The sequence below is a fragment of the Taeniopygia guttata genome, chromosome Z (assembly GCF_048771995.1).
Source record: "Taeniopygia guttata chromosome Z, bTaeGut7.mat, whole genome shotgun sequence".
NCBI classification, from domain to species: Eukaryota; Metazoa; Chordata; class Aves; order Passeriformes; family Estrildidae; genus Taeniopygia; species Taeniopygia guttata.
The window spans coordinates 42,002,543-42,015,522 of record NC_133063.1 but is presented as its reverse complement, the minus strand read 5'-3'; the positions used below and the strand labels follow the sequence as shown (position 1 = coordinate 42,015,522).

General features: G+C 38.6%; 1 protein-coding gene across 2 annotated transcripts in view; it reads right to left on the bottom strand.

The window, feature by feature from the left end:
• The window catches only part of RIT2 (Ras like without CAAX 2), a 217,809-nt gene that overhangs the window by 40,854 nt on the left and 163,975 nt on the right, over nt 1–12,980 (bottom strand). Inside the window, exon 5 of one of the 2 annotated variants that reach the window (XM_002188004.7) lies at nt 3,990–5,430. The exons of the other annotated variant lie outside the window; for it this stretch is intronic. Coding sequence (XP_002188040.1) covers nt 5,203–5,430 — 228 coding nt within the window. The 3' untranslated portion in view covers nt 3,990–5,202. Of the gene's footprint in view, nt 1–3,989; nt 5,431–12,980 lie in introns of those variants that run through there. 2 annotated transcript variants of the gene reach the window in all.

The window sequence follows — 12,980 nt, the reverse complement described above, 5'->3', positions numbered from 1 at the left end:
ACTATCTTGCTTGAATGCAGAAAGAGCATAAATATATAAGATTTTTCTATGGTGAATTTCACAGATGTGAAATAGACTGCCTTTCTCTTCTATTGATTGAACCTAATCTATAGGATAAAATTACATTGGGCTTTTTTTATACAACTAAGCAGATATAATATTATTATAGGACCTGCTTTACTTTACCTCCTAAAATTATGTTTTTACTGGAATTCTGTTCCAAGAGCACCATGAAAAACAATGACTTTCTAGATTGTTCACAGTTTTTGAAATAGTTCTAAGTCCAAAACCGCTGCAAAAAAAATGATGCATGACAAAGTGCGAGAATGGGAAAATCTAATTGTCACATTAATTATCTATTGACAGAAGATATACAGCAGGTGATGCAATGGCTTTGGATGTTCTTGTCTTTATTACCTCTTGGGGAGAGAGTTCAGATCATGAAATGAGTTTGGTGCTCTTGAGTGGACATTTGTCCTCATCACAAAACAACCCCATAATTCAGCACGATGTAACAAAATTGGAGAGCTCAAATTGAGGAGGTTTAGAACCAAGAGCATAAGGGAGTGATAAATCAGGCTAGAGGTGCAGGGCAATGCCTCTTGGGGTGACTTTCACAGTGTCTGTGAGACAATGCCATCCCCATTACAAATCATTTTACCAGGCAGACATCTTAACTCCACATGCTTGAAGGGAGAGATCAAGCTAGAAATAGTACGAAGAGGGAGCTTGATCTGGTCTTAGACACTGTTCCATTCAACTGCCATTAAAAGTGAGGAGAATAGAGATTTTCATACTGTATTTAAGTCACATTCTGCGATTTTACCATTCCTCTGCTAATTTTCAGGGATGTTTTTCAGATAATTTCATAAGCAATTGCAATTTCATAAGCAATTAACAGTGTGTGATGCACACTTGCATAAATAAGAGTCCCTAAAGGGAATGTCTAAATAAGGCTAACTGCTGTAGGTATACTTAATTAAATTATATTAGCATAATTGTCCATTTTAGACACCCCTCTTTCAATTGTTAGTACAAATTCTGACCAAGACTAGTACATATAGTTATCTCTAGGAGCTAACCACAAACTTTTTGTGATTTATATGAAATACATGGACAGTTGTAAATTTAACACTCATCATTATTTCAGTGTCACCATCTGAGGTGGCTGCAGTAGGTACATTTGGTTACTGTTGCCACAAGAAGACCCACTTGCAGCTTTTTGCTTATCACAAATTTCACATCTAGGCCACCAAGAGATATGTTCAACATGGGAAAAGAATTTTACACAGTTGTGGAGTTTAAATTTTCACTACAAGACTGGCTTTCTGCATGGTTTTGTGTTTTTGTTTTGTTTTTTTTTTTTTCCTATCTGTCGTGATAGAGTGAAGGCTCAAATATCTAAGCTAACAAACAAGAGATATCCAGAATCTATACATCCTCTAGTGTATGCATATTGCCTATATATTTTTATATATGTATTATGTATTTAGTGGACAAAATAAAGATAGTTATTTATTTTCATTCTAGCTATGCATTCTTACATCTCAGTCTCAAAACAGACATTTTTTGGCATGTAAAGAAACTATTTTCAATCATTTGTAAAGACATCAGATTCCTAAAACAGTTATGAACTGCCAGTCTGAGGGAGCACAGGAGGATACTGCGCAAAAATTCTAAGGTTGCTGTGCAAAAGCCATGTATAATGGAAAAGTTAAGTTCTGCAATATTCCACCTTGACTTAAAATCTTCCCCAGATCACTTCTCAACTAGAGGCAACATGTGATCTGCCACAGCTGTGAAGAAGGGTAATTAACTGCTATATATTACGTATTTGTGAGAGACACCAAGAATTTTTTTGCAAATTTTTACTACTTTATTTTATTTATTAGCTGGCTTTAATTATATTCCTGTAGGAACCTGAATTATGGTTCAATTGCAATGAGGTCTGATGGTGGAATAAGTTATAGCTGCTACCTTCATGGGACTGTAGGCAACAAAGCAAAATAAAGTGATCTGTTTCCTTCTTCAAATCTTCCAGTCACGATTAGATGAGAGAATAGTCAGACACAGAAAAGTCTTCAGACACGGAGCTGCTGGTTTTTTTTTAATTCTCTTAGCTAGGTCTGAAAGCTAAGTACAATCATCTGTGATGGAATGAAAGTGATTAATTAGGTAAAGGAGCTGCATCCAGCATCTCGTGCAGTTATGACTTATGTTATCCTGACTGACTCTAACTTCCATCAGCTCTGCTCAATTAACTGAGGTTAAGCATTATAGATTATTGAGGAATTGGGTCATGGTAAATCAGAATTACTTTCCCAATTTAGAAGTAACGGATGGTGAGGTGTTTCAGAGACAAAGCTCAATGCCTAGCATTTGCAGAACTATTTTCTGCTGTTGATATTGAGTGGAAAAATCTTTACAGATGGGGTTTATTCCACATGAATTTAGACATCAAAATGTTAACTGGGAGACTGGTCTGATTTTTGTGGAGAGAAATACAGTTACTGGAAAGAGACAGCCAATTCAGGAGGGATTCGCCATATGCTAACCATCCATGCCATATAGGAAAAATCACCAAAATCTCTACCTGTATTAACCAAAGAGAGGATCTGAATGATTGGATGTCATCCTCAAGTTCAACATGATCAAAGTGGAGTGAGATAAATACAGACTTCTCTGCCTAATATGTATTCAATGACTGAAATTACTCATAGAAGATGTAACAGAATATCTTCAGAGGGTATGAGATCTCATTCTCCCTGAAGAGACCAACATGGTATCAAATACCTTTCAAAATGGGCATTTCAGGGCTGGTTGCGAAGACACACAGAACCTGGCATTTTCATCGGCTTGCTACATCTGAAAATATGATGATGCATCCTGTGTCTGTGCCACTAATTTCAGCATATCCCAGGAGACACCTGAGTACATCCTTACTGCCAAAATGTTAGAATGGTGTCTATCTTGGTTTCAGACCAGAAAAGCAGAATTTTTTGACCTCTTGATCAGCATGGTGCATAACCTGGCACAGTCCAGGAATCACTTCCAAGAGCAGCTTGTGTGTGGTAACCCTGCTGTGAAGGCTAAGAAGTTTAACAATATGAAAATATGCTGCTCTGTGCCAGATGACCTTAATGCCAGTGAGTAGTTATATTTAATCCAGTTAATATATTAAGATTTAATAGTAGACTGTATTTATGCTATCTTCTGCAACCTTTCTTTGTCTTGCAAACTGGCTTGAACCAAGGTACCCCTAAAATTTTGGAGATAAGTTCATGTTGATATTGTATGTCCCTTAGTAAATTATTTTTAATTGGCTCAAAACTCAGGCATCTGCTGAAAAAAACAAAGACCATCCCTCAAGGTCTCTCAGGGTGGTAATTTCTATGCTCTCTTATGCAGGGAATGACTGCTTCATTCTCCCCTATGCAGTGTGCAGGTTTGGAACAGACCCAGATGTTTTCCCTTGTTATTTATTGTCTCAGAGCTGCCATCTGTCCAGTGCAGCCTCTTGTTGTCCCTCCACTAATACTAATACTTAGCTCATAAACTCTTTGGACAAATGCATCTTTTTTGTCTCTAGGACACTTGACCTAAAATCTCTGTGGCAATAAAAATAAAATAATAATAGTAATTACAATGATATCAATGTAGACTTCAGTTTTCAGAGAAAGGAAGCAGAAAATTCACCTTGAATGGGTACATACTCCAAAATAATATTTCTCAAATAGAAATATAGCCACATATATCTAAAAATGCACAGCAAACCACTATTTTTGATGAAGGATTTTTGACAAGTCACAAAATATATCCAGAATCCCTTGAAAGGAAGGGAGAGTAGAGAAAAAAAAATTAGATTTTAATGAACTAAAGTTTTTCACATTACCATAACCTTTCCAAATTTTATAGAGGAAAACAAATCTACTCCCACCCAGACTATGCAAAATATAATTGGTTGAAACTCTGAAAAATAATCACAGAAGAAAAGTGAAAAAGGAACATTTAATAACAAAGATACATATTTTTTGTTATATCCATTATTACTCCACATCAGACACAAATGACACTGACTACTAGTATAGCTCCATGGAAATCACAATCTTTAGTTTTGACAAAACTTATGCATATTCTATCTATAAAATTTATAAATAGCAACATGCTGGGACAGAGCTGCACTGCTGGGACAGAGCTGAACTGCTCCAGGGAGGGCTCTGGGACTCATTGAACAGACAGAACATCTGTGAGCTCCTTGATGGGACAGGGGAGTGTGGCTGATGGTGAAGCACTGGCAAAGGATGCTCAGATTAGTAGTAGATGCCCCATCCCTGGAAACATCCAATGTCAGGCTGAACAGGACTCTGGGGAACCTGATCAAGTTGAAAGACTTCCCATTCATTGCAGGCATTTGGACCAGGTGACCTTTAAATGTTCCTTTCCAACACAGACTCTTGTATGACTTTAATGCACAGCATGTCTGTAGAACATGGCACCTCTGCCAGCCAGCCCTGGAAATGCAGCTCAGAGGAGACAGAGAAGTACCCCTGCAGCCTCTGCAGGCACAACTTGTACCCTGCTTGCAAAACCTGACTGCTGTCTGGGCAGGACACAATGGGAATGGGGTGGCACGAGGTCAGAATTGTGAGTCCCCGGGTTCCCTTTGGGCCTGGCTCACAGACATGTTCACACACAAACACGGCGTACAAGCTGAGCACACGCTAACCCTAAACCTAGGTGTGAATGCAAAGCTGGAGGTCGCATTCCAGGAGTCCTCAAACAGTCAAAATGTCTTTTGAAATCAATGCCATTCATTCCTGGGATGGTGAAATGACCTGTGCATGCAGAGGAGGAGGCAATAAGCGTATCCATTGTATTAGAGCTGGTGGAAGCTTTCTGCCTTGGATGATGGCGTAACTCACAGCATTTGAAGACCAGCCATGGAGCACACGTTAAAAAACACAGTATTTTCTCCACTCAGAGTTGCAGAAAAGGTATGAGAGGATATGCTAAATGACACTATAGATCAGAAGAGTCACAGGGAAACCATTAATTGTGCCCTCAAAGAGCAACTTCTGCATTAGAGCCAAAGGGCATGAACTCCAGGACCTGGCCTGGAAGATGCTGTGTCAATGCTGCCTTTTTGAACTATTACAGGTTACTGTGGTCAGCTCCTGATGAGTGGCTCATGGAAAATTTCCATCAGGTTGTACTTTCCTTTTTTTTCTTCAGGGACCCCTTAAGTTTCCGCCACAGACTATCTTTCCTCTTCATCTTTTTCTCTATCATGGACAGTGAGGACTCTTTCCTTCGAATTTCCCTCACTAGTCCATGAAAAACATCATCAATGTAGAAGCGGAGTGCAGCTGAAGTCTCAAAAAAGGAGCAGGAATATTCTCTGGCTAAGCTCATTCCTTCTTCAGTTGAGACCTACACAGAAAAGAAAATTTCATAAATACTGCACAAAATATTATGCACAAAACATTAATCAACATGAGAATATTACAATATATATAGACTGATTCTTAGATTCTGCAAATCACTGACCAGGAAAATAATCTGACACTAATGAACAGATAAGATTCAAAGGTGAAAGGATCATGCTGAATTCATGAGGTATTTGAGCAGAGCAGACTGAAAATATTCATTTACTCATGTCTATTATGTCCCTAATTCTGATGCATCAATTTTTCCATATATTTCCCCTCTTTAGTTTAGTAATCCTTGGTTTGACAGTGCTGGTACTTTTATTCTAAAAGCTGGAATAGATGACTAGAAAGACTTACACAGAATTAAGTCCTTAGAAAATCCTTGTTGAGCATTAACCTAATCCTGGAGGAAACTTGACTCTTTAAGCACACCAGCTTTCATACCCTAATATTTATCAGTCACATTAATTTCTGAGCATGCCTTGGAGTGGTTTGGTCTTTGCAGGCCTGTAATCCTATCACTGAGCTCATACCTGAGCTGTATGAAGATCTAAAATCTATTTGTTTTTCAGCTCATCTTCCCTAAGTAGTCTTGTGTACTTACTGCTCTTGTAGAACATGTGGGAAATGTGTCTGTATTTTGAGGAACTGATGAGCCGAGAGAGAAACAAGACAGCTCTTTTCACTGACTTCTGAAGCAGGGTTCATTTTTTCTGAAATTTCCATATTGGCTATCTCTTTGCATTTGACCTGTCAGCCTGCTAAATGGAAGGGTGCTCAGCATGCTGATTAATGTGTGCGTAAAATAGAGCATAAATACTTATTGTAAGAGCTGCCACTGCCTGCCAATTAAGGTACTTTTTACACTTCGAGAATTCATCCAGTAACATGAAGGAAGTCCACAGAAAAACACAAAACAAACCCTGTGAGCTTCTAAATTAACCCAGCTTCCCAACCAACAGGCTGTCCTTTCTTTTCAGTATTTTGACATAAATCTGAATAAATTAATTATATTAATTGTATGTTCAAATTCTAAGTCAGTAACACCAGGTTTTGTTTTTATTTACATTTGCATATCATGATTTATTCAGCAGTACTTTGAGATGGCCTTGTGAAAGGCTACATGATAGACTATGGAAAGTCTCAATTGCTACTGTCTACCACAAGAATTATCTTGGTGTTTTGTTTTAGTTGGGCTTGTTGTTTTGTTTTTTTCTGATTTCTTACTTCATGCAGCCAAAATGATACTTATCTTTATTAGGGAAATAAAGCCCTGTGACTCAAGATACAAGCACACTCTCACACCTCCCATAAAGAAAATGCCCTTTATGATTAAATTATGACACCCCTTCATTGCATTTATTCCACCTATCTGTAAGGTTAGATATGTTGAGAAAGAGGATTTGGGATGAGACAGAAAATCGGTTCATTCCAGCCTGGAGGTAAATCTGCACCATGAATGTACCTGTATAACACAGACCTCAGAATTCCTCAGAAATCCCCTTTGCATCAAGTCATAAACTTTGTAGCATTTGCAAGGATCAGGCCTCTCTGCTTGAGGTACAATCTTAATTTAATTTGGAATATTGTGAGGGTAAGCAGGAAGGTTGTATGCCAACCTGAATAATACTTCCTGACAAAATAAAAGATGGTTACCACTTTCAAGTGCTATAATTGCCAACCTTTTGCAAAAAGAGATGGGCAGCAATATAGTCCTTAGTTTTTCTCTGGGCAGCTGTGTAAGCAAAATGCATGATTCAATATGTCTATTGGGCACCATTGAGAAATTGATTGTCTGGAAGAAGACTATTTGTTTTATTTTGGACCTTATAATGGAGATTTTTTTTCTTTACGATGCCTAATTTGAGCTGAAGGATGATTTTTAAACAAAAAATTGTTAAAGATGCTGCAGTTCTAAGCAAATGATAGCACAGAGATGCATTTCAATGAAGATTTCATATATTTATTACCTCAAAAGAAGAAAAAATCTACATGAACCAAAATATCCCTATGTTAAATATGGCAAGGTTGTAAATATAATTAGGGTGTCAGCACAATAATACTCAAATATAAAAATTGCCCTTTCTTTTTCTATGTGAATTTCTAGTCTTTACCCAATTTTGCTCCTCCTTTGTTCAACTTTTTCTTTTTTTTTTTTTTTTTTAAATTTTCTAGGACTAAAAATATGTTTTCTTCGATGTAGTAGTAGGGACAGGTGAACGGAAGATCACGGGATGTGACGGAAAGACAGACCCTTCCCCCTCTCCCTGCCCCACGTTATCTATTAACCCCAGAAGCATGTAACCACACCTGCCCCAGTAATTTTCCACTCTCGACTAACCCCTGAGACCCCACAACCCCCCTCTGACGTAGCAAAGACCCCCAAGACTATTTAAACCCACAAGATGAGATAATAAAGGCTTTTCGACCGTCCGCCACATTGGTGTCTGTGTGCGTCGATAGCCCGAGTAGCCCGGGCGAGACCGGGCTGCCGTGCTGCCTCCTAGAACCAGGTCACCTGTTGTCCTTTGCGAGGCAACACTTCATCCTACAAGAAAGAATAACTGCAGGGAAGACATACCATGCTCTGTAATGAAACAAGACTGCTAAAATCTGTGAGAGATGGATAATACTCAGGAGAATTAAATCATGCAGAAAAACTTTCTCCCAATATTTTTGTGGCTGAAGGTTAACAACTTGGACAAACTTGGCTGAGTTTCTTTAAAAAGCAAGAAAACTTTGGTATTGAACTCCAGTTTTCTGCCAAATTACAGACACAACATTAAAGTTATTAATGATGATAGTTCATTTCAAAGCGTGGCATTTTTCTTAAATCTTGCCCTCAGGAGCTGATTAACTGCTCTGGCGAAATTTTAAGAGCTAATTCAGCATGAGGAGGACACCTGGCACAAACAATTTTGGGATGATTAGCTGATGTTTTTCAGCTTCAAGGCTGAAAACATAATTTTTAAAAATATAACACTGCAATAATCATTACTGCTTCCAACACCAATGAATATAGCTATAGTAATTTAACTAATCTGTTTGCTGAAGAATCTGTAAATATAAAGAGGTGTCTAGAGAAAAAAATACACATTTTTCTCTTGGTTCGTCATTTGGTCGAGAGGCTAGACACCTATGGAATGAAAAACAAGGGATAAAGCTTGATCAGGTGACTGAGGCACACATAATTCCAGGGATTTAGCCCGTTCTCATCTTATTGTCAGAAGAGAAATTGTATCATAGGAATCCACTCCACATCTGCACAGCCCAGGTACTTGTTGACAAATTGCAGCTTCTATGGGTCTGTATCAGTGGAAGATATGATCTGGCAGCATGACACAGACAGACAGGTCATGGAGAGAGGTCATTCTATTGAATATATATCTGGGAAGCAGAGCTTTATATCTCATCCTTAGAGTAACCCTTCTTGATTGAATCTGGCACTGTTTGCAAGAGTATAATTCTGGTCATATTGATTCCAACTTAGCTTATTTCTGTGCTGCTACACCTCAAGAAGGGAATGAAGGCGGAAGATTGGTGTAGTGAACATAATGAAAAATGAAAATTTCAAAGATGACAGAAGTTTTCCTGAGTTTGGTTCAAACTTTTAAAAACTGTCATCATCTGGGTGGGGTTTTGATCAAGTTTTACAGAAGGACTTGAAGCTTGCAGCACAACCAATGAGCAAGAGCTCCCAAATCCATAAAATGGGAATGAAGCCTCATGGATACAATGTGTTAGTGGCTAGAAAAGTCTTCTTTTCTTAAGTGCAGGATTCTGAGTGCCCATTTCTGAGAGCACATGTGAGTTGAGAAGGAAGTGACCTGTGACATCATATAACTGAATCTTGTCTAGAAAAGATGTACCTATTCCAACAGCATGTGAACAGCACATGGGACTGTAGGATGAGCTGGGAATTTCCCATCTCTGCATAGCTGCGGGCAGCTAGAAGGAAGCCCAGCTTCCTTCCTGAGGGGAAGCATTCACTGGCTACAAACTTCATTATATAGCATTAGAATTCTGTTTGTGGCTTTTGCAAACCTCCCCTGGAAATTACAAGTGCGATTAAATGCAACGCTGACAGCCTGCGAAAGCTGTGATGAATGAGCTGCCATCTTTATGACAGCCAGTTCCCCACTAAGGTCAGATCCTGTGCAAAACCACCCAGGCTGGGTGGTGGGTAGGGAGGCACTAGCAATCACTGGCCCCCGTGAGCAGACATAAAAATACCTGAATACTTGTATCTGATATGGAAAATGCACAGAAACTAAACAGATCAATAGTCTGCCTGTGTCCTTGGACTGTCATTTGCTGGAAAATCTCCATCAGGATCAGACTATTTTGTGTTCAGCTTCGTTACCTCCTTTGGTCATGGCAGCATCAGAAGGATCCCAAAGTAGATTTCACTGATGGAGATTTTGCTATCAGAGTCAACATCTTGACTCTGGGTGAGTTAGTGGGGATTTTCAGGCAGGGAAGCAATGAATTTCCACTCATGCATTTCATCCCTGATGCAGCATGGTCCATTTCAGATGGGTTTTGCAGTTTTCCCCTCATAACTGGAACCTCCAGATAGCTGTGAAGAAATCTGGAAGCTGCAAGTGGAGTGTTAGGCATAGCAAGGATTCACCTAAATTTTTGTACAGACTTCTACACTTGTTGTCATCATATAATTCAGTTATATGATTCTGGATAATTTTATATCCAAAACCCTTTTTCTGTAAGTATTTTGTTTTCTATGAAGGCACATGGACTAGATCAGAAACAGAAGGGTACACATTTTGCTCAACAGAGTGCTCATCTAAATCCACAAAGGGAAATAAGAGGAATTTCTGTTGGTTTTGATTATGATTTGCGTTTTTGACAGGCAATCGTTTATGAGTGTTGTAAGGAAAAGATAGTGAATAGAGAGGGCAGCAGCATATTGAGCAGCCTTTTTTGCATCAGTAAATAGTAAATAATGAAAGGAATAGGAAAAGTCATGAATAGGACTAGGAAAAGTTCTGAATAATGTCCCAGAAAGATTTACATCCTTCCGCTTCATGTCTGGTGGGGTTTTTTTTTTCTGTTTCTCAATAAGTTTTATTTCAGAAAAGAACCAGGTGCCAAGCTGTTTATTAGCACCTGGATATCAGTTTGGAGATATGTAGGCATACATATTTGGGTCCCACCCCATCACAGCCCATTCCATTGGCATATCAAGACAAATATAATAAGCTTTCGGTACAGGTGTAAAGCCGTAACATATTAGAGGAAAGAGCTGTGGAGGTCAAAAATATTCCCATTTTTCTCAGTTTCTAAAAAGTAACTTTGCCAAAAGAAAAAGAGAAAATTAATCTTATGGATGTAGAAAAAGAATGCCATCCTGGACAACAAAATGGGAAAGAATCAGTGTTGACTGACATGAGCAGTGATTTTTTTAATTCTAGCACTGACCACCAAGTTTATGCCTAAGACAGTCCCACAGAACACCTGTGAGTTTTCTCATTAATCATGCAATTACAGAATCATTTAGGCTGAAAAAGACCTATAATATCAAATCCACCCTTTAATGCCATCACTAAACCACATTCTGAAGTGCCACACTACATGTCTTCTGAACATCTACAGGGCTGTGACTCTACCACTATCCTGGGAAGCCTGTTCCAATGCCTGATGACCCTTTGAGTGAATAAATTTTTATTATTATCCATCCCAAGCCTTCCCTGGTCAACTTGAGCCCTTTTTTCTCCCATACTACTGCTTCTTTTCTGGAACAGGGAGAAGCTTTTTATTTCGATGGATAGGACTCGGTCCAGCAAAGGCTGAGCTGGCTGTCTCTATATTACCATCTGCCTTTATTACAGCCAAAGGCATTCACTGCAAATATTTGAATTGTGTCTTGAGAAACATGTGGTGAAAACCACTAAGCAAAGAGCAGACCCATTATACCTATGTCAGTTTTGAGAGTTACTGTTTTTTTCCCTTGGACAAGTATCAAGAGGTATGGTGTCAGAGACTTCCTACAGGCTGGAATAAAGATCTTTCCAAGTGTGAAATGATATTGTTCAGGTCAAAGCTCAAACACTTGGCTCTTACAGTAGTGGCTGGGGTTTAAAACATGAGCAGAAACATAAAAAACCCAAGAAAAATCAATCTTTCTGTCTTCTTAAGACAAGAAATGCTGTTGTTATTTGTTCACATAATACATGCCATGGAATATCTTTTTGAAAGAAAATGAAAAAAGTGTTCCAAGGCATTTTACCCCTCTTCTCCTTCAGATCTTTGCACTTATAAATTGTTTATCATATACTCGCCATTGAGCAATGGCGTTTCCGAAAGAAGGGGAAAACCAAGATCAATTCAAAATCAATTTAGTCTGAAAAAAATGTTGAAGACTACAGTTTGTGTGGAACCAGCGTGACCTTTTGTGGTTAGACATTCAATATGACTATGTTTCAGGTCTAAACAAGTGTGCAGCAAATTTAAAAGTTAAACAGAAATACTTGTCATTAAAACCTCCTGTTTTTATCTCCCTCAGGATCAAGCATTCTGCTTTCTTGCAGAATTTTAACTTAATTTTAAAGTGAATTACTGCTTAGAAGTATAATGCTAAAACCTTTTTTCCTGAAAACATAAACATTTTAACCTTCATGCATGGTCCCATTCCCAAATGCAAACACTGCAGTTAACCATTTGATTTGGCCATGAATCCCCTGGAGACACCAATTTCCACTGTCACAAAACAGCATTTTTTATTAAACCAAGCAAGTGCACCTTACATTTTCCTCTTAGTCCCTAGGTAAGCAATTCTCTTTTCAGCAGCCTGCACTGAAACACTCACAGTTAATGAGTAACATGGTAAAGAAACTTTAATGGAGAATTTCATATCAATGCTTTCATGAGAAAACTCACTCTGACTTCATGGAGGTAATTCTGCAAGCTCAGCTTTGCTGGTGTCATAGACTTTGAGACCATAGAATTAATAATTATCATAAATGTTGCAATTAGTCCTGCTCCTCCTTCTCCCTCTCTAGAGTGACGTGTCTTGTAGAGTTTTCCATGTTTTCCTTTTGGCCTTATCCCTCTGCGGTGGTTTTTAGCTGGCTTTACACTAAAGCATTTTTGGTGACCAGAATGGGGTCCTTGAATGGCCATGGGTGTAGGCAGGATTACCAGACTGGGCCAAGGAGAAGATGAAGTTTTGCTGTGTGAACTTGTGCCCTGAAGAGCCTGGATGCAATTGAAATAGCACATGGCCCAGCAATGCACATCTCACCCTCAGCTGCTCCAGCCTCTGAAAAAATTCACATTACAGAGGCTCAGATATTCCTTCCCTTCCCCTCGTAACTTAGACTTTGCTTTAGGAAGGAAGGAATGGACAGGAAGGAAAATGCAGCTTTAGCAATGCAGAAAATAATATTGTCCAACTCTTCTGTAATGATCTTTGTGTGTTATTTTTAGCAGATGGAGGATGGGGGGTGTGGGATTGTAAAATTAATTTGTATTAAAGTGTTAAAGGAATGCCATTTAATAGTCTTGACAAAAAAATAAATTCTTATACAAAAC